The sequence below is a fragment of the Myotis yumanensis genome, unplaced genomic scaffold, assembly GCF_028538775.1.
Source record: "Myotis yumanensis isolate MYYU_CA2020_CCGP unplaced genomic scaffold, mMyoYum1.0.hap1 SCAF_5, whole genome shotgun sequence".
Lineage (NCBI taxonomy): Eukaryota > Metazoa > Chordata > Mammalia > Chiroptera > Vespertilionidae > Myotis > Myotis yumanensis.
Window position 1 is genome coordinate 102,732,622 of NW_027223756.1, and position 21,083 is coordinate 102,753,704.

Sequence of the window (21,083 nt, forward strand, 5' to 3'; positions counted from 1 at the left end):
CGTTCGTTGCCTAAAACTGAACTTTGGCAAAGATATGAGTTTTAACAGAATAATACAGCCATTAAAGAAATCCTAAGTTTATACCATTTCTACAGAATCATGGTCTGTCCCCCAATCACTCTTCCCTTTCAAAGGGTGAGTTATAACCCTGTCCCAGATTACTCAGAGTTTTAAATATGTGGTCTGCTGATTAACATTTATTTTCTCAAACCTCAGTACTACAGCTATACAAATTACACTTTTAAAATATTTGAAACAAATATTGAATTTATTGGTCGGCTATAAGTAGGAAAATACATCGGTAAAGAAAAGAGACCCTGTATATAAATATAATACTAGCTAGTTACAATTTGACCAAGAAGGTTCCACTGAAAAGAACAGTAAAAGCCCTTGTTACCTCTGGTCCATAGGTACATATTCAGTTTCCCGTTACCCTTGTCAAAGAGCTGCCTAGGCAAACATTCTTTGAGCTTAGTGCAGATATGTGCTGGGTTCTGTTACATGAGTGGTAAATAAACCAAAGTTAGCCCAGTGCATCACACAATAGAATGTACTGTGAATAAAAACTAGACACTCTATTTTAGATACTACTTCAACATACCAATTATTAAAACGTATGTAACCAAAGAGCAGAGCAAAGTGAACATCCTGAAAACCTGTTCTGAGTGGGAGAAGCGCTTGCTGAAGTGTTTTTGATGATCCGCAGCGTCTGCCCTGCGCACTCAGGCTGGTTCATTAAAGAACAAGCAGCTGCCATTCTTTTGCCCAGACTGGCTTTGTTCTTCTATGTCATGACCCCAAAACCTTAGAAATCACCATGGAAACAAATCCTACGACGCCAAATAGTAAAAAGTGGAATACTAAAACTGGGATTTGTTATTGAAAACCTGCATATTGGAAGAGCTTTGAAATTTTAATTTCAACATTTAGAAGTGCATTCCACCCTACTAATAATGTCCTTAGGTTTCAAAGTGCTAACTCAAATATGCTTTCCTGGCTGTCATTAAATCAGGTAAAAATAAAAACACATTTCTTGGGAGATGTTCCTTGACTATCTTCTAGGGTGATTAAAGTTGCAATCAACATTTCATATCTACAACTTTAGTTTAAATTATGCCATAAATTAATTTTAATGAACATAATTTAAATTCTCAAAGCATAAATAATTACCACTAATATGGTTAACTGTACTTCAGGAGATTTACAACAAGGAATTGAATGCCTCCAACTTTCTGATCATTAAAACAGAAAACATAGTCCAAGTTTTCTGTAAAACAGTCATAACATGAATTTTTCCAGCAAGAACAATGAAATTACATTATGGCAACACCACATTAAATGTATTTGTTACAGAATTTCTGGAAAAAAAAAAATCTATACTGTGAAAACATACTAGTTTTTATTGCATTTTAGAGAGTATAGACTGAAAATTATTCAGGACACAGAAATATTTAAAACACAAAACCTTGCTTAACAAAAGTATCACAGTCTATTTTGGTGTGACTGTTGATTCCCTACAGATTCAAAATATTTCTTTTTCTTTTGAAGGTTATAGTTGTAAATCTACACTCTTGGATCAATTCATCACTATCTCAATAAGGTGGAGAAGCTGTTCAAACGGACCCCACAGAATGCAGTATGCCTAGAAGAGGCAAGGACAAATATTTTCAAGACATAACAGGCCATTGTATCAACAATGTTAATACTATCCTGCCCCCCCCAATTCAAATATATTATAACAATAACAAATACAGATGAAGACATTTTCTGTAAAGCTCAAACCTTTAGCTTCTAACAAGTGCACTCTAGTTCCAGCATCTATGAAAAGAATACATCCTCCGTTAACAAATACAAAATGAGTAAGTGCCACTCCCCTCCCCCTTCCATAAAGCTCTCTGGACCTGTTATTACATAATGCAGGTCAGAGGAAAAGAAGTTTCCTTTGTTTCATCAGTCCAACCAGCTCCAGATCGCCTTCTCTGGAAATTGTCATGATGCACATTACCAACACAGTGTTTAGGAAAAATGAGTAAACACACCTTTATTCACACTTTACAAAAAAATAAAACAAAACCCCCATAAAAAGTTATGCATTGGTTCTACATCAATAATACCAACTTTTCAATGTATTGATTATAAACTGAATGTGTTTGGTGTCAGCACAACTTAAACAAAAAATAAAAATAAAAAAAATCCATCACAACAAAATCTTTAAAAAACCTCAAAGAAGAAACTAGGTCCCAGACAAAAATTCAAGATCAACCAACAGCTTTTGGAGAATTTTTTTAAAAGGAAAAAAAATTTATTTAAGCAGTGTGTAAATTTTATTTTCTCTTAAAAACAGAATAAGCACATTTATGTGTTGAACATTTTTTCATAAAATTTTAAGCCATCATCCAAAATGACTCATTCTCTGTGTAAAAATTGTTATCATCGAACAATTTTTCACCCTACTGCTCACATGGTGTTCTTTTCCTCCCTTTCCTGCAGTTGAAACAAAAGCAGTTGAACCAAGTTCCCTCTGAAATAATTTTAGTTTTGAGATGATAATAAATGAATGAGACCAGAATACATATGAGTTAACTTTGCAAAGTTAAAGCTGGCTTTAATCTCTTATCTACTAACGGCACTATGGGCAAATACACAGGGTACAATATAACTTTTATCTTGGTTGACATATTAAAATAGCTTATCACTTCAAAAATGATCTGAAGAATTGTCTTAAGGACCAGTTTTGAAAATACATCTCATTTATACTGTTTCATAAACGGAAAATTACTTAAAAAAAAAAAAGGAATGATTTTTTAAAAGAAAAACATGGAGACTAAGGAATACATGGAAAACAAAAAGACTTCACATGATAGTAGTATCCTGGGTGGACAGCACTGTGCAATGACACCAAGAATAAGTGCTTGGGTCTGGTGAGCGAAGACCCAGGGATTCACCCTTTGTCCAAAATGTGATATTCAATGCTTTACAATGGGAAAAAGTCACAGCTCATACAAAAGCATGTCCATAAAACCCTCACAAATGTTCAACAGTATTTAAAACTATAAAAGAAGATGCACAGATTTTCTCTGCATGCACGGGCAGTGTTTGGTGAGATCAATTGAGGCAGGCACAGTGGAGATAGACAGGAGGCGTCTCAAAAGGGAGTTAAAAAGCTGTACCTAAGCAGCTGTAATTTTTTAACTTAAAAATGTTAAAGATTTAAAAATATCAGAATGTACATATATCATTACATTCAGTCCATAAATGCCTACAGATCACCACTGCTCAGCGTATCTGTCCTGGTAGATAGTTTTTGTAAAAACCCAGAATTCATGAAAAAATGTCCTAAGCATTAAATAGGTTTAAAGAGTAAGGTTCTCCATTTAATAACAAAGTAGCATAAAACAGCCAAGAAAACCCTAACAGCGCAACTCCTCTGCAGAGAAAGTCTGCTGCCGCTTCTTTTATAAGCTGGCCTTTATAACACATGAAACCGGTGTAAAAAACACACAAAAACAAAAATTCAGCCTTAATTTACAATACAATCATTTCCAAATCTGATTTTTTTAGTACAAAATTTCATAAATCAGGTCTTCTGTGGATCATATACAATCATAAAGGCTAAATTCAAATTCTGTATTTTACAAATATGTCTGAAAAAGAAGGGAGTCAAGTATGGAAGAATGTTCTCTGGATGTTATTACTGGCCTCAAAAAAGTAGTACTACTGATTTCTGTGCAAAGAGAATAGGCTGTTCAAACATTTTCCTATTTCAAGGCATGAAAATATTATATTGGATAGAAGAAACAGGAAAATTACTGGTAACAAATTAAAAGATAGGTGCAAACACACCAATCCCTGTCCAACAGTGTATAAAGCATATTGGGCTCAGAATTTGTCTGTTGCTAGCACCTGGCTTTCACACTATATCCTTATCAAATAATCAGATTGAAAACTCAAATCATCATTAAGAAAAAAAAATCCCTAATGGCCATATCTCACTCCCCGATATTCAGATTTTCTTATAAGTTTACAAGTGACATTGAGGTCGTCTTCTGAAGGTACTTGACTACCTTCTGCCAGGAAGGTGAATGCCGTTAACTTGGGGCAGGAAAGGCAGTAAGAGCTCCAGTTGTGCAAAAAGTGAGAAGTGGTCGGAGGGGATGAGTGGGTGTGGGCAGCCGCTGATATTATTCTCAACTAGCCAATGGTGGTCCAGAGGTCCCAGAATGCCTAATGTGTTCAGCTGAGGCTTAGAATAGAAGATGTAGTCAATTATACCCTGAAAAATCAGAAGGAAATAAAAAAACATAAGATAACACTGAAATACCAGAAGATCCCTTTCAGGCATATTTTATAAAAACTTCATTAGCATGTGGGAAGAGGCAGTACCACCTGAGCCAAATGGTCCCCTAAATGTCAAACCTTGCAGAATGAAGACTGTTTAGCATGGCAACCATTCATTTTCCTATCTGGATCCTTTTAGAATTTTTAATAAGATATAAAGCATCTTTTGTGATACGGCTACTGTTTCTCTTTCCTCACTACCCCTTTGCCAGACTAGCTTTTCTTTTCTGAGGGGGGGAGGGGGATAAACATTCTTTGCACCTGCCAGTCTCTTTCCAGCCCCACAGCTTTCACATATGCTGCACTCCTTGCCCGAACGCTTTCTTCTACTTGTCATCTGGTTAATCCTTCTCAACCTTCAAGTGTGAACCTCAATCACTTTCCAAAGATCTTCATAGCTCACTAGTACCTCCCACCACCTCCGCTTCTCTTCCCCTGCTGATGTGTGCCCTACTACATACTTACTCATGTGGCTGAGCCCAGGCTGTCCCGCCCTGCACGTCCTGCAGCACCAGGTACACCGCTAACCACCTCTTGGCTTTTCACTTGCTCCTCTACATGTTCTTGGCCAAAAGTATTTAAATATATTCAAAGGTCTCCTTCCTATCTCTACATCACTAGCACGAACGAAGAAAAAAAATCCCTAATCTCGCCCACCTTTGAGTTATTACCCGCACTTCTTCAATCAAGCTTCTGAACTAAGAATCTCCAAGTTAGCGTTTACTACCTCACCACCCAGGGAAGCACCCCCCACCAGCATCTCTCTGAAGCTCACCCGCCACTACTCTTTCCTAGAAAGGCCTGATTTCCTTGGCAGGTAAGCTCCCACAGTCCTGTTTCCCTCTCCATGGCTTTTGTCATTTACATGTCAGTTTTCCCGAAGTCTACTCTAATCTCTCTTCAACTCGACACACTCATTTGTTACCAGGACTAAATAATAATTACCTACTGTACTGGGGATCCCCCAAAGTCAAATAAAAAACTATCACGGTTTTCAACAGTTTCTTTTAAAGAGTCTAAAGAGCCCTCCCCACCAAAATTAGGAACCAGTTAACACTAGTATTTGCACTCTAATAATCTAACCTGAACGATTCATGTTCCATCAGGTTAGAAGTGGAAAACTAGGATACAAGAAAGCAGAAATGCAAAAGGAGGATAAAAAGGACAGCTGAACACAAACCCTAAACAACCGCTGATACTAAAAATAAAGAGACTCACTAGGAAAGTCTCCACACTGTAAGCTGTCAACTATAAGGCATGTGTATATATATTTTAACAACTTGAAAATGGCCAAATAAACCACATTTTAGCACTCAAGAGGAGGTTTCAGTTTAATTAACATGAGGTGGAACACCTCACCCCAACTGACACCAAATTAGATACAGTAAGTCCTTACTTAATGACCAGATAGGTTCTGCAACTTTAAGCGAAACAACAGAGAATGAAATTAATTTTACCAGAGGCTAGTTGACATATACAAGAGTTACGTTTCCATGGCATCTCATCAACATTATAATGAAATGATGTTGAAAAAAAATGACGTTATCTGAGGGCCTGTGGTATGGCAAATCCAGCTTTGTATTGAGTCTATAAGAAACATAATTGACCCCATAGGATGAGACAGTTAAGTCAGGATTTACTATTATTATTTCATCTGATTTCTTACACCGGAAATAATTCTAAGTTATCTAGAATATTTCTGTAAACCAACTCAAGATGGCCTAAACTGACAAAGTAATAAGACTTGACAAAGTAATAAGACTCTCCTTTAAAAATAAAGTTTTTACAAGTTTACTAATTTCAAAACTCACCTTGAAATCAAACGTGTAATTGGTGTAAGGCATCAGGCCACTCTCATAGGCACTCTTTAACTTGAAACCATGAGTGATCCTTCCATTGGTTGTCCCATTTTTCCCATTACAGCTAAAGTTCGTAAGACTTTCGTTATATCTCAGTTCCTTAAAGTCTTTATGATTTGTTTCTACTCCACCAGTGCTCAAATATTCTACAACACCTAGAATGAAAATAAATGGACTTTTTACAAGGTCAAGTATAACATATGCTATATAAAACATAACTAAAAAGATAATTCAATTGTAAGTAGTTTCATATTATACTTTCTAAAATCTTCCCACTTTTTAAAATGGGTATTTAACCCCTGGCAAGGAGACACCTGATTGGTGGCGTTGCTCTTATATCAATCAGGGGCAAAGGAGATGTATAGTCCTTAGTTCATCCTAGCCTGATGCCTATGTCAGTGGCCAGAGCGGTTTCATGTCTGATGCACATAAAAAAATAAAATTAAAATAAAATGGGTTTTTACATTTGCCAGAACTTGTCTAAATCCATTCGTACATGCCCAGACAGCATGGCTCAGTGCTTGAGCGTCGACCTAGGAACCAGGAGATCACGGTTCAATTCTTAGGGCACATGCCTGGGGTTGTGGGCTAGGTCCCCAGTGTGGGGCCTGAAGGAGGCAGCTGATGGACGATTCTCTTTCATTGATATTTCTATCTCTCCCTCTCTCTTCCTCTCTAAAATGAATAAAAATATTTTTAAAAATCCATTTGTACATGGTTTTAATCATAGTATACTGAATATTTTATTCTTCGCTTTACTGTTTCACATGAACTATGTGTAGTCTCGACTACCTTTAAAAATATATATTTATTCATTTCAGAGAGGGAGAGGGAAAGAAACATCAATGACGGGAGAGAATCACTGATCTGTTGCCTCCTGCCCGCCCCATAATGGGGATCAACCCCACAACCCGGGCATATGTCTGGACCAGGAATTGAACCATGACCTCCTGGTTCATAGGTCGACACTCAACCACTGAGCTACACTGAATTATCTTTTTCATTATTTTTATTTATTTTTTAAATATATTTTATTAATCTCACAGAGGAAGGGAGAGGAAGAGAGAGAAAGAAACATCGATGATGAGACGGAATCACTGATTGGCTGCCTCCTGCATTTTGGACCAAGCCCACAACCCAGGCATGTGCCCTTGACTGGAACTGAACCTGGGGCCCTTTGGTCCGCAGGCCAACACTCTATCCACGGAGCCAAACTGGCTAGGGCTACCTTTTTTAAATGGTTGTACAATACAACAGGCAGAGCTGGAGCATAACTTTTATTAAAACTAGTTTCGTTTCCTTTCCTTTCCTTTTTTAAAAACTCAGCCCGTTTCTACTTTTTAAAAAGAATTAACATCATAATCAACATCTTAGTATGTAGGTTTCTACTTAGGCTAAATTATTTACTTGGTATAAAATACCAAGATTAGGATTCATTGCCCTATTATATACTAGAGGCCTGTTGCACAAAAAGATTTGTGCAATAGGCCTTCCCTTCCCCTGGCTGCGGGCACCGGTTTTCCTCCGGCACCCGGCAGCGAAGGCGCCTCCAAGCCTCTCGCGGCTCCGGCGGCCAGAGGCGCCACTGCTTCGCACCTATGTATGCAAATTAACCACCATCTTTGTTGGTTAATTTGCATATCTCGATGATTAGCCAATGGGAGGCATAGCGAAGGTATGGTCAATTTCAATCTTTGTCTATTATTAGATAGGATAGTGGCAACTATGAAAGAGAATACCACCAGTTAGTTACAAAGCAAGTTCACCATCCCTGAACACTATTCCCCCAATTTCCTAAGCACAAGATGAGCTCAACAAACATTTATCTTAGTTTCCATTTAATTAGCAAGGTTGGCTCAGCTGGAGTGGCTCAATGGTTGAGCATCTATCTACCTATGAACCAGGAGGTCATGGTTTGATTCCAGGTCAGGGCAAATGCCCAGGTTACAGGCTCAATCCCCAGTATGGGGCGTCCAAGAGGCAGCTAATCAATGATTCTCATGACTGATATTTCTCTTTCTCTCCCTCTCTCTCTCCCCCCGACTTCCTCTGAAATAAAAAGTAATATATATATATTTTTAAAAAAGAAATAGGGTAGTATTCATGTTGCCTTATTTATTTATTAAATATATTTTTATTGATTTCAGAGAGGAAGGGAGAGGGAAACATCAATGATGAGAATCATTGATCAGCTGCCTCCTGCACGCTCACAACCTGGGCATGTGCCCTTGACAGGAATCAAACCAAGGGTCCCAGCTGACGCTCTACCCACTTAGCCAAACTGGCTAGGGATAAAAAATATATTTTAAAAAATTTAGCAAGGTTGGAGATTTTTCCTGTGTTTGCTATTAAAATACTGTTGGTTTTTTAAAATTGTTGACACTATTACAGGTGTTCCTGTTTCCCCCCACCTTTGTCTGTCTCCCCTTTTTGCCCACCTCCCATCAGCCTTCATCACATTGTCTGTGTCAATGGGCTAAGCACATATGTTCTTAGGTTAATTTCTTCCAGTCCCCACCCCACCCTCCACTTTGAGATCTGCCAGTCTTTTCCATGTACCCATGCCTATGGTCCTATTTTGTTCAACAGCTTATTTTGTTCATTAGATTCCACATATAAGTGAGATCATATGGCATTTGTCTTATTTCACTTAGCATAATACTCTCCAGTTTCAATCATGCTGTCACAATGGTTCTTTTTTTTTTTTACAGTCACATGGCACTCCTAGTGTAAATGTACCACAGCTTTGTATCCATTCATCCACTGATGGGAACTTGGGTTGTTTCTAGATCTTGGCTATTATAAAGAACACTGCTATAAACATAGGGGTGCATATATTTCTGGTTGGTGTTTTGGGTTTCTTAGGATATATTCCTAGAAGTGGGATGGCTGGGTCAAAAGGCAGCTCCATTTTTAATTTTCTGAGTAACTCCAGACTATTTTCCACAGTGGCTGCACCAGTCTGCATTCCCACGAGCAGTGTACCTGGGTTCCCTCTTCTCCACATGCTCACCAACACTTGCTGTTTGTTGATTTCTTGATGGGAGCCATTCTGGCAGGTGTGAGGTGATGCCGCATTGTAGTTTTAATTTCCATCTTTCTGATGATTAGTGACCTTGAACATTTTTTCATATTGTATTGGCCATTTGTATATCCTTCTTGGAGAAGTGTCTATTCGGGTCCTTTGCCCATTTTTCAATTGAAAAAATAAAGGTTTTTAACACTGAAATGGATTTTTAAATCTGTATGATTTGGCAAGTCTCTCTTTGCCCCTAGGATACTTTGTAGCGAAACAGGGTGGTAGGCATGTTAGAGAAATTGCCAAGGGATAATCCTCTACTGCTTCAGTCCTAGTAATCCCCAGATAGCTTGATGAGACAGACTAAATAATTATGAATCTTAGATACAAGGAGTTGAAATACAAAAAAGGGAAATACATTGGTTCTCGAACTTACTTCGTTCCAAAAGGCTGTTCAAGAAGTGATGTGTTTGAAAACGGAATCACTTTTTCCCATTAGAAATAATGTACATTGAACGAATCTGTTCCAGACTCCCAAATGATTCTGTTTTAACCTTTCTTATATAAAGTACATGTCTAATCTATAAACACTTCTTTTCTTAAATTTATCAAACCACCCACCACTAGCCTTAAAGGAATCACTTTCAGCACTCGTTCCAGGGGTGTCTTTTGATAGGTCAGCATAAAGCATCTTTGCTTGTTCATATAGCACTGCCTGCAAAATGCTGTAACCGACTGCTTTTGTTTATCCAAATCAATAACAGGTTTTCGATCTCTTCAATGGCCTGTGATCATTGCTTCTTTCACACCCTTAGCAACATTAGCACTCTTGATGGCCTCTTTATGTTTTAAAGCATTCTCTCCTCTTTGTCATGTTGAGGTATCAGCATGAAAGGGTTGTCAGGTCTAAAACCTGACAATGGAGACATTTTTTCTGTGAACAATTTGGTGGAGATGGGGAGATGTTCAAGAAATGAGGTTTGACTGTAGTTAGATTTGATATTATAAGGGTTACTAGAGGCCCAATGCATGAAATTTGTGAGTTGGGGGTGGGAGAGTGGGGTCCCTCAGCCCGGCCTGCACCCTCTCGCAGTTTGGGACCCCCCTTGGGGGGATGTCCACCTAAGCGGTGGGAGTGGGCCTAAGCTGGCAGTTGGACATCTTTAGCGCTGCCATGGAGGCAAGAGAGGCTCCTCACTGCTGTGCTTGCCAGCTGTAAGCCTGGCTTGGCTTCTGGCTGAGCAGCACTCCCCCTGTGGGAGCGCACTAACCACCAGGAGACAGCTCCTGCGTTGAGCGTCTGCCCCCTGGTGGACAGTCTGCATCATAGGGACCGGTTGTTCTGTTGTTTGGTCTATTTGCATATTAGCCTTTTATTATATAGGATGGTTTATTCACTGTACCATCTATGGAAAAGTTTTCAAGAATATGGCTTTCTGTATTCTTCTACTTTGTGATAAAAATAAAAATCCCTATTCTTTTTTGTTAAAATCACTTGCCTGATCTATGTAAATGAAGAATTTCAATTTCCACCTGAAGTGGATTTTTCTAATCAAGCCCACCAAAATTTGAGATCCTGTAATATATAGTCAGATTTAAACTGCATCATATTACATGTTGGAATCCCAAAGAGGCTGTCTTAAAACCCTTTCAGTCTGGATTATATACAGGAGTAGGCAAAAGTAGGCTTACAATTGTGAGTACACAAAACAGAGCTTATTCTTGTATTAATTATTGTATTGTTTTCCATACAAACAACTGTAAACCCACTTTTGCCAACAACACCTGTATATCCTGGGGATAATAAAACAAAATGACATGTTCTTTAATGAGTTATTCCAAGTTATTACCTATGTGTTTCTCAAAGATGATTAATGTCCTTCCTCCTGAGGTTTCATAATACTATTTCATTTTCAAAATGGTCCCCCTACTCCAAAAAAAATTTTAAATTTGATTCACAGCTGCCACTACAAACTGAATTTGTTTTCACTAAATTTGGAATATCAGAAACAATACGTTACAAAAACATTGAAGTCAAAAAGCATTCTACAAAGACGAACATTCTTTTCTTACCAGAGTCTGGCAAAGAATTAAGATCTGCACACAACACCAGTGGAATATTTCCCAATTCTCCCAATGCACTCGAGTGGAGGCTTCGTGAGGCTTCATCAATAATGTTCTTCACTTCTGAGAGAAACATCATCGTTTGAACTAACTTCACATCAGAGTACTCAGGGTCCCAATGCATATGAGCATTAGCCACGAGAATAAGTTGTTTTTCTGTTCCAAGATGTGGCTTTCCCGCTGTATTAGCTAAAAAGAAAACAGACAGAACTCCTCTATCAACCCACATATTCTTATAGAGCCTAAAAGCAAGAATATCACAGAGTCTTAGGAATAAAAAAGGACTCTAAAACTGACCTAATAGCCCTAACCGGTTTGGCTCAGTGGATAGAGCGTCGGCCTGCAGACTGAAAGGTCCCAGGTTCAATTCTGGTCAAGGGCATGTACCTTGGTTGCCGGCACATTCCCAGTAGGAGGCAGCTGATTGATGTTTCTCTCTCATTGATGTTTCTAACTCTCTATCCCCCTCCCTTCCTCTCTATAAAAAATAAAATAAAAAAAATAAATAAAATATATTTAGAAAAAAAAATAAAACTGACTTAATATTCTCTCACATAATGACTTAATCTAGTCTACAATAAACCTGAGAAATAGTCATTTAAACCTCAGGTTGTGTACTTGTAACTTAGCATATTCATTACTTGACCAAAAACAGCCCATTTTATTTGGATCAGCTTGGTTTTTAAATAGTTGTGTCTCCTTGAAACTTCTGGTCTTAATTCAGATGTACTAAATCAAGCCTCACAAAATTAAATCTACTCTTTTCCTTAGCTGTATTTATGATGGTCACTAAGTTCCATCTTTCTATCCTTCAGGTTAAATAACCCCAGTTCCAACTGTTCCTATGACAGAAATTTCAGTTCTCAGCATGAATGCCACTCTTATTTAACTTGAAATAAGTTGATTTCTCCAAAACTTGAGACCTTTAAAATAATGATTACAAGTGGGTCAGGAAGAGAAGTTTGCTTACAGAATATCCTTGCTGCCAAGAAATTACAGAAGTGCATGGAGTTCTCTCTGAGCAGTTATTTTAACTAATTATTACTTCAACCTTTCTTTTATGTGAAAAATTCTTGGGAGCTTTATGCATTTCAAGGTTTGAAATACTTTGCTTGGCAATGCTCTCTCACCTTAAGCTTTTTGGTAGAGAAAACGAGATATGATAGTTTAGAAATGATTTAAATTCTCACTGAGTTTCTTCAGGTGTTAAACAAGACTATTATTACATAACGAATTCTTTTTTCCTATTAAATTTTGGAGGTCAATTTTATAGGAAGTGAAGAGATCACTCACATGACTTTTCAATCAATTCCTTTCGAAGTTCTAGTAGTACTGCAACTCCAATGTTATCTTTTGTCATAACTCTGTTCAGCATAGCTTCAGACCCTTCTGAATTTGCCATTGCTAGCTGATTAAATTCAACAGTGTGTTTCTGAACCAAAGTAAATCTAAAACAAAAACAAACACACAAACACACATAAAATTGGGAATATAAGGATATTAGCTTTGTGGGAAATGCTGTGTTTTTCAAACTTCCTTAGATATGATGGCATGTGAATCACATTATGGAAAATCCTCCACATTTAACACCAAGCTTCCCACACCCATTTAAAGTTGTTCTCAGTCTGTTACTGATAACATCTTGATTTTTAACCTTTACAACTTAGGATAATGTAGTCATCTTCTGTTTAGGTTTAGTGTTGGAATATTTCATCTTGTAATTTTTAAATATTGTTTTCCAAATTATGGGTTTAAGAATCCTGCAGGGAATATTAAATGCAAGGTGTTTCAATGAACAATTGGAGTTAAATCCTACTAAACACCTGAAGAAACAGCAGCACTTTCAACATGTCTTCAAAACAAGATTATTTCTAATGATTCAAAATAAAACCCTCTAAAGTAAAAAGTACTGTTTTCTTAAGTAATAATAGAATGCCTCATTCTCTCATTTGCCAAATAATTTCCATACTCTTGGTCCCCACCCTGCAAAGAGAGAAAATTTTCTTTTTTTAAAATACGATGACTTACTTTTCTGTCTTGAAGAATATTGCACAGCCATCAACATGCTTTCTTTCTTGTTCTGACATTGTCCTAGCTCTAGATTTAGGACTAAAGAATCCATTATAGCCACGTTCTTTCAGTTCTACCAGAAAGAAACTGTAATACTGTTCTGTTTCAACCTCCTGAAAAATTGTAAACAGCAAAGTTATTCATAAGACAAAATTAGTCACATACAGTAACTTTACATATACATATATATGTAGTTTGAGAGCTTAAAATCACTTCAAAAGACTGATTTGCATAAAGTGACGCCCAGGGTCAAGTATGTTACGAGAGATGGACTGAGAACTTGAAGTTACTGTGCACCCACGTTTAATGCTCTTTCCACTATGCGCTAATCTATTATCACTGGTGGTAAAACAAAATCATACCTTGACAATACTACAATTTCAGAAACATTGCCACCCAATTAAAAAACAGTGTGCAGGGGCACTACGAAGGGAAAGGTGAGTATTTAAGCTGTCATAGCAAATGCTTAAAACCCAGCTTAACCCATTTGCTTAATTTGGCAGCACAGTGCTACAGAACAAAGCAGGCAGTGAATTCTTCCAGGATTCACTAAAAACAGAACAAGCCACTCTTTTAAGAACTGCCAAAGGTGTGACTTCAAATGTGTAATGCATTCCCAGGTTGCACCTTGCTTTATCAATGCTGGGGCATTTGTGCAATTTAAACAAATACACTTCTGATGACTTACCTGAAGACTTATGATATCAGCATTGCAGCTCAGGATTTCTTGAATAATGGCCTTTTTCCTGTAATCCCAATTTAGTGCCCATGATGGACAGTAGCCATACAACTGCCGGGTCGCATATTTATCACAAAGAACATTATAGCACATGACAGAAAACAAGGCTGTAGGAAAGATAACTTTACTTATTCAACACGTGGCAGAAATAAAGCACACAGTTATTTTCAATAGTCTTCACTTAAATGCTGTTTGACTTTATTGATTCCATATATTCAATAAAGTCGAATATAAATACAGTCAAATAATGAGTAAGGACATAGACATGAACAAACTACGAAATGATGTACTACTTGCCACAGAGGTATGAACAAAAGGTTCCTAAGGTAAGACTAAGATCTCGAGCTCTCAGCCTCTAAGACCAGGGCTCCTCATTTTTGTGCTCCTTCTGTTAATGTAGAATGTGGAAATCTGACAGTTATTTTTCTTAATAGACATGCCTAGTTTTCTTCTATAGAGCAATGATTATTAATCCACAAAGAGGAAAAGGGTACCACAGACCAAATCTTGTTACAAGTTCGCAAATTATTTTATTTTAAAAAAATGTTTTTATTGAATTTTGGAGAGAGAGGAAGGGAGAGTGATAGACAGAAACATCGATGAGAGAGAAACATCATCGATTGGCTGCCTCCTGCACACCCGCCATTGGGGATCAAGCCTGCAACCCAGGCATGTGCCCTGACAGGGAATCAAACCAGAACCTCTTAGTTCATGGGCTGACACTCAACTATACTGAGCACACTGGCTGAGCCCAAATTATTTTCATTCAATTTAAGTTAAAAGGAAATCAGAGTTCATTAATTCAATTTCACTCTCAAGTAAGTTTTGGCTGTCTTTCAATTTTGAAGTATCAATTACATTTGGAACATACTAGGGTTTAGAAACTTCCAATATAAAAAGATTTTTGTATATTCATTATAACTAAATTTGATCAATACTTTATCAGTAGGGTTTCTTAACAGTAGCACTACTGACACTGTGAATAAATTCTGCATTGTGGGGGACTGTGCGTTGCAGGATACTTAGTAGCATCTCTGAGATGCCAGTAGAACTTCCCCAGTGTGACAACCAAAAAATGCTTCCAGATAATTGCCAAGTGGACGCTGGGGAATAAAACCACCTCTGGCCGAGGAGCACTGCTGTACAGCACACTTTTTACAGGGTGACAGAGGGGCCAGGTGAGCAAGAATTAAATCTTTATTATTAACCCCTAGACCAGGTTAAGTACAAGCACTCTACTGTAACACTGCCTATAATCTAAAGCACGCCAACAATATTGTTAGGTTTCTAAATATCAAATAAAAATAAGTTAAAAAATAAGGCTACCAACCAGTTGGTCTTGTTCTGTCTGGTTCTTGTAACATAATCCAAGATCTTGGAGGTGGTTGTTCTGTTGAAACTAGTAGAATATTAAACACAAAATTATGCAATATTCTTACATGTCTTCCTAAAAAAATGGTTTAAATAAATGACCACTTACTTCTTTTTGCAGTACCTGCCAAATTATCAAGCAAGTAGTTAAGCAGCCTTTTTGTTCCATCTGGTTCCTGATAGAGGTTCAATATATCCAGGGTAAGTGGATTTCCTAGAAATATTTTTAAAATAGATAAAATAAAACCAAATCAAGTACTAAAATATTTTAAAATGGAAAAACATACCTAAATTATCAGGTCATCTATAACAATGCATATAGTTACTAGTAACATACCAAACCAGAAAAAAATATTTATTTTTTTTATGTGAAGAGTAGAAATTATTTACACCATCTTCTACAGAAGTATCCAAAACTTATTATTAATGGATGATGCCAATGTAGAAGATATCTCATTGTGCCCTGCCTTATCAATACTTTCATAATGATCTGAAGCAAGTGAAAATGGATTGGGAAAGAGTGTGGAGAAGGACTGGGCAAGGGAAAATAATAGCCAATATAATAACAAGAAATTTCCTAAAAACCATATGTAGTCTGGCCCCTAGATTTAAAAAAAATTCTACCGAATAAAGTAACAAGATAAGGCAGACTTGGTTTAAGATTGTCACTAAAGAAGGGGAAAAAACCCAGGGCTGTGAGCCATCCGTAAATTCAACAACTATTTCTTAAGTGACACAAATGAAAACAAAAGCAAGAGTCTCAATGTACAAGAGTCTCAATCCTCTCAGAGGGACTTCTTATGCACACAGGAGGTTGGTAAACATTGAAACTATTTAAGATGAAATGCCCTGCTCTTGAGATAGTCGAGTATCTTTCACAACAGCTGAGTTACACCTATTATAGTTCCCAAATTATTTTTGACATTAACATATAAGATCTCTTTAATTTTAATATTCTAGGATTCTAAGAATTATAACAGTAAAAATGTGCTCCTATAAGTGTAGAGTATGTCTTTGCAAGAGGACAAGTTACAGCAGTATCATATGTGTACAGTCCTTGATAGCTACCAAAGCTCTGAAATTTTTAGTCACAATCCTCTGGGACAGGTATAGCCATAACCTGAGAGTCACTGTAACCACTTGGTAAAGACAGCTTGAGAAAATGAAGTCAACGAAAAACGGCTCAGTACCAGGTAAGCAGCTCATTATAACTACACCAAGAACAACGTTATCTTTTTACTACTTTCTAGTGCAAAATATTAGAGGCAACTACTGACTACTTATAACTATGTGATTCTCCCTTCTAAGATCTTTCTTAAATTAAAAACCACCCCCACACAGCATCTATACGTGACTCTAATAAATGCAGATGAAGCCAAATGGTGTTTCCCCCAATGAATGCTTGCTTTTTGGAATTCATTTAAATGTCAAATTAATCTGCTCTTCATTGTCTGGAAAAGTAATACAGGGTGTTCTCTCCCCCCGCCCCCCCAAATGTATATACAATGTCTGTAGATTCTATTACATTTTGAAAATGAAATGTATGTTAATAAACATTGCCTTTATAGTTATTCAAAGTGTGTATACATTTTTGGGGGACACCCTATATATAAGGGTTGGCAAAAGTAGGTGTACAGTTATAATACAAAAATTAATAAATAATACAAGAATAAACTATTTTGCATACTCACAACTGTAAACCTACTTTTGCCCACCCATGTACACAGGGTCAAGTTAAGAAAAACACATTTCTGAAATTAAAACATGTTCTTGACGTGAATAACAGAAGTTGCTTCTGGAAAGTAGCCATACTTTCCCCTATTCTTCCTGTTAAGCACAAATAAAATTCCTGTGTCTTATGTATAAACGAACGTAAGATTCTGAAATGTGGTGAGAAGGCAGAACGGTAGAGAACCCGGACCTAAGAAACATTTAGTGGTGAACTCCATGGGCTTAATTTTTGCCCCATATATCCCAAACACGGAACTGAGGAAGCCAGCAACACAGAAACACCATCGTGTGCAGGAAAAAAAAAAAAAAAAAAAATTCCCAACAAAAGCCAAAGGACCAGGAAAGCACAGCCTAACAAGACAAAACCTTTGGATAATAACAGCTCTGCTTCTGCCAGACACCAAAGAAACTTGTGAGAAAGTAAAGAGGAGCCCCAAGTAGGAGCTGGGACTTTTATCCCCTCTGGGTAGTAAGACATCCTCCTCCATCCTGTGGTGTCAGCTCAACCCACAGTGAAGGGGCGGCTCTCCACATCCCTTCTGGGAATGTCAGAGGAGGCCAAGGAGAGGCAAGATTTTTATCGTTGCCCAGCAGTAATGAGGCCACCTCAATGCAGTAACTATGGAGACCACACAGAAAGCCAAAACTGCCATCTCCATGCATGTGACCCTCAATAAGGCTAGGGAGAATCTGAACTCCTACCTCCTCTGGCAGTAAGGAGACAGTGTCCCTAACTTTCCCTGCCAGTGCAGTGTTAGAGAAAGCCAGCAAAACCAGAAGATTTAAATTAACACAACATATTATGAATATGTCCAGTTTCAAATGAAAAATTACTCATTATACCAAGAACCAGGAAGATTTCAAATTGAATGAAAAAAGACAGATATAAGATTCCAATCGTTATTAGAACGATCTGATAAAAACACAGCAAGCATGAAAAACATGCCTGAGATAAATGAAAAAATACTCAGTAACGAAAAAGAAAATTTTGACAAACAAAACACACACAAAAGAAATGAAAATATTAAAATAAAAATAAAATAAAAACCTCAGAGTCATGGAAGCAGAGAACAAAGAGCACACGGCTGAAAAGTACTCAAGGGAATGATGGCTGGAAACTCCTCAAATACACCAAAAACTAAAGGAATCCAGACCAAACCACATGATAAGTAAACTAAGGACAAATAAAAATTTTGAAGATAGAGAAAAAAAGACACTTACCTGGAGGGGGAAAACAATTTGAATAAGTGCTGATTTATTGTCACAAACTACAGTGCCCAGAAGAAAGTGGCATAATATCTTTCAAGTGCTAAAGAAAAAAAAGAACTATCAATCTAGAATCCTATACTGTGAAAATATCCTTTAGGAATGAAGAAAAAGAATAAAGACATTCTCAGAAACTAAGAGAACCTGCTGCCAATAAATCTACCCTAGAGAACCACTAACGGAAATTCTCTAAATAGAAAGGAAATGATAAAAGATGGAACCTTAAAACATTAGGAAGGGATTGGGGGAGGGGAGTTTTCCTTATTTTAAATTTTCTAGATCATCTTTGGTGGTTAAAACGTTTCTTATAACACTGATTTGTTTCTAAATGTATGTAGAGAAAACATGTAAGACAATTATATCATAAATGGGAGTAAAACTAGAAGTTCATAAAAAAAAGTTAAGGTTTCTATACTTAATTCAAACTAGTAAAATGATAATACCAGCAGACTATAATGACTTGTCCTATATCATAAAAGGCTAATATGCAAATAGACCGAATGGTGGAACAACTGAACAACCAGTCACTATGACGTGTGCTGACCATCAGACCAAGGTGGGATGCCGGGGGCTGTCACTGGGACGAGACTCTGGTGGTTACGGAAAATTCTTTGCTCCCATGCCCCACGGTCTCGCCTGGTGCTCGAACCTGCTTCCAGCGCCCCTCCACCCCCCCTGGTCCTGAAGGGCGATTTGGGCCAGCAGCTGCCTCTCACACCCACTGCTGGCACCGGCCCTGCTTGCATCTGTAGCCGGCGCTGGTCCCGATCGCTTGGCACCGTCAGGAGGTGTGAGCTGTGGTTGTCAGCCCTGATTGCCCCTGAGGGCTTCACCACCTCCCCCTGCTCCTAAGGAGTGATTGGGGAAGCTGGCAGAAAGGGGACTGGGGGCCATGGCGGGGGCATGGAGGATGGGCCGAGACCCATCCCTGTGCCCACTGCAGCCTCGTGGCACACAGTTCCTTTCAAGGTGCACAAATTCGTGCACTGGGACCCTGGTATATATTTAAAACAAGATCTATAGCAACCACTAAAAAGATATACAAATAGATAACTCAAACACACTACATACAAAACAAAATGGAGATGTAAAAAGATGTTCAAGTAATCCACAGGAAACATGACCCAAATGGATACTGTCCATGAGACACTTACTTCAAATACAATATAAGTGAGTTGAATGGAAAAAGATATAAATCATACAAATATTAATTAAAGAAGCAGAAGTGGCTACATTAACATAAAATAAAAGGGATTTCAGAGGAAGTAAAATGACCAGAGTGCCATTATGTAATGTTAAAAGGTCAATCCCCAAGAAGACATAGCAATTCTGGAAGTGTAGTCACCAAGCAGCAGAGCTGAAAAATATTAGGCAAAAACTAATAGAACTGAAAGGACAATAGAAAAATCTACAATTATAATCGGAGATTTCACTAATCCTCTCTCAACAATTGATAGAACTAGACAAAAAAAGTCCACAGTGTCATCAATCTAATAGACTCTAGGTTAATATATAGGATCAAATAGAGATTTATAGAACATTTTACCCAAGAAAAGACAAATACATATTCTTGTCCAGTGCCCAAGGGACAAACACTAGGGTAGATCATATTGTGGGCCATAAAACAAACCTTGACAAATTTAAAAGAAGCGAAATCATACAGAATGTATTCTTTAGCCACAATAGAATCATACTAAAAATCAATTACTGAAAGACAATAGGAGGATCTGCAAACACTTTGAAATTCTGAATAAGCCATGAATCAAAGAGAAAGTCTCATGGGAAATTTTAAAATGCACTGAGCTGGAGAACCAAGATGGTGGCGTAAGGTACAGACCTGTGTGTGCTGCCTCCCACAACAACATTGAAAATACCAACTATAAGACAAACAGCTGTCATTCAGAGCCATGGGAAAGCTGGCCCAGTGGAAGTTCTACAACTGGAAGGAAAGAAAGAAGAGCATTGAGACTGAGTAGGATATGCAGAGGCGCCAAGAACAGAGGTACGGAGTCGCACGCCAGGTGGGCTGCAACTGGATGCGCGGTTTTTTTCAATCAAAAGGGGTTACAAACTCTCGAATCCACTGAGCTTATTTGGGGCAGGATTCTGAGGTCCCAGACCCCTACAGGGAGAGGCGGGATGGCCTTGCAGCGGGTCGGAAAGCGAGGGTGGCTTTCTCGTGGAGCTGCTCGCCAGCACTCAGGGACTCGGAGACGCGAGGAGAGGCGAGGAGTCACGGAGATGCTATTGCGGTTTGCTCTGCCCTGAGACCCTGCCCTACTCAATTTACATCCCCACCCAAGCTGTGCCAGTGGCACAAAAGGAACCACCTGCGCTTTTGCAGCTTAACCCAACAAACTGCAGATTTCAACTCCTCGCACCCATGGGAGACACACTCAAGAAGCAGAATCAGGTTCGGAGGAAGCTGAAACCAGACCCGGCTGGGCCGGCAACATGGAACCGTTGTACCAGCAAACGCACAAGCAGGTCCACCAGATCCAGTCTCACATGGGGCGCTGGGAGATGGCAGACAAGCAGTCTGTGCACTTAGTAGAAAACAAAATTC

The 21,083-nt window shown here is 38.2% G+C and overlaps 1 protein-coding gene across 3 annotated transcripts in view; it reads right to left on the minus strand.

Moving 5' to 3' along the window:
* Positions 1 to 249: 249 nt before the first annotated feature.
* Positions 250 to 21,083, minus strand: part of CNOT6 (CCR4-NOT transcription complex subunit 6) — a 68,525-nt gene continuing 47,691 nt past the window's right edge. The window contains exons 5-13 of one of the 3 annotated variants that reach the window (XR_011471593.1): positions 15,630 to 15,734; positions 15,480 to 15,548; positions 14,099 to 14,256; positions 13,369 to 13,523; positions 12,634 to 12,788; positions 11,290 to 11,529; positions 6,150 to 6,352; positions 5,796 to 5,925; positions 4,195 to 4,273 (exon numbers count right to left, since the gene is read on the minus strand). Coding sequence is in view for 2 of the 3 variants with exons in the window: in XM_070416788.1 (XP_070272889.1) it covers positions 4,061 to 4,273; positions 6,150 to 6,352; positions 11,290 to 11,529; positions 12,634 to 12,788; positions 13,369 to 13,523; positions 14,099 to 14,256; positions 15,480 to 15,548; positions 15,630 to 15,734 (1,298 nt within the window). In the remaining variant the exon portion in view is untranslated. Of the gene's footprint in view, positions 4,274 to 5,795; positions 5,926 to 6,149; positions 6,353 to 11,289; positions 11,530 to 12,633; positions 12,789 to 13,368; positions 13,524 to 14,098; positions 14,257 to 15,479; positions 15,549 to 15,629; positions 15,735 to 21,083 lie in introns of all 3 variants that reach the window. The other 2 variants (XM_070416789.1, XM_070416788.1) reach the window with 2 other exon arrangements.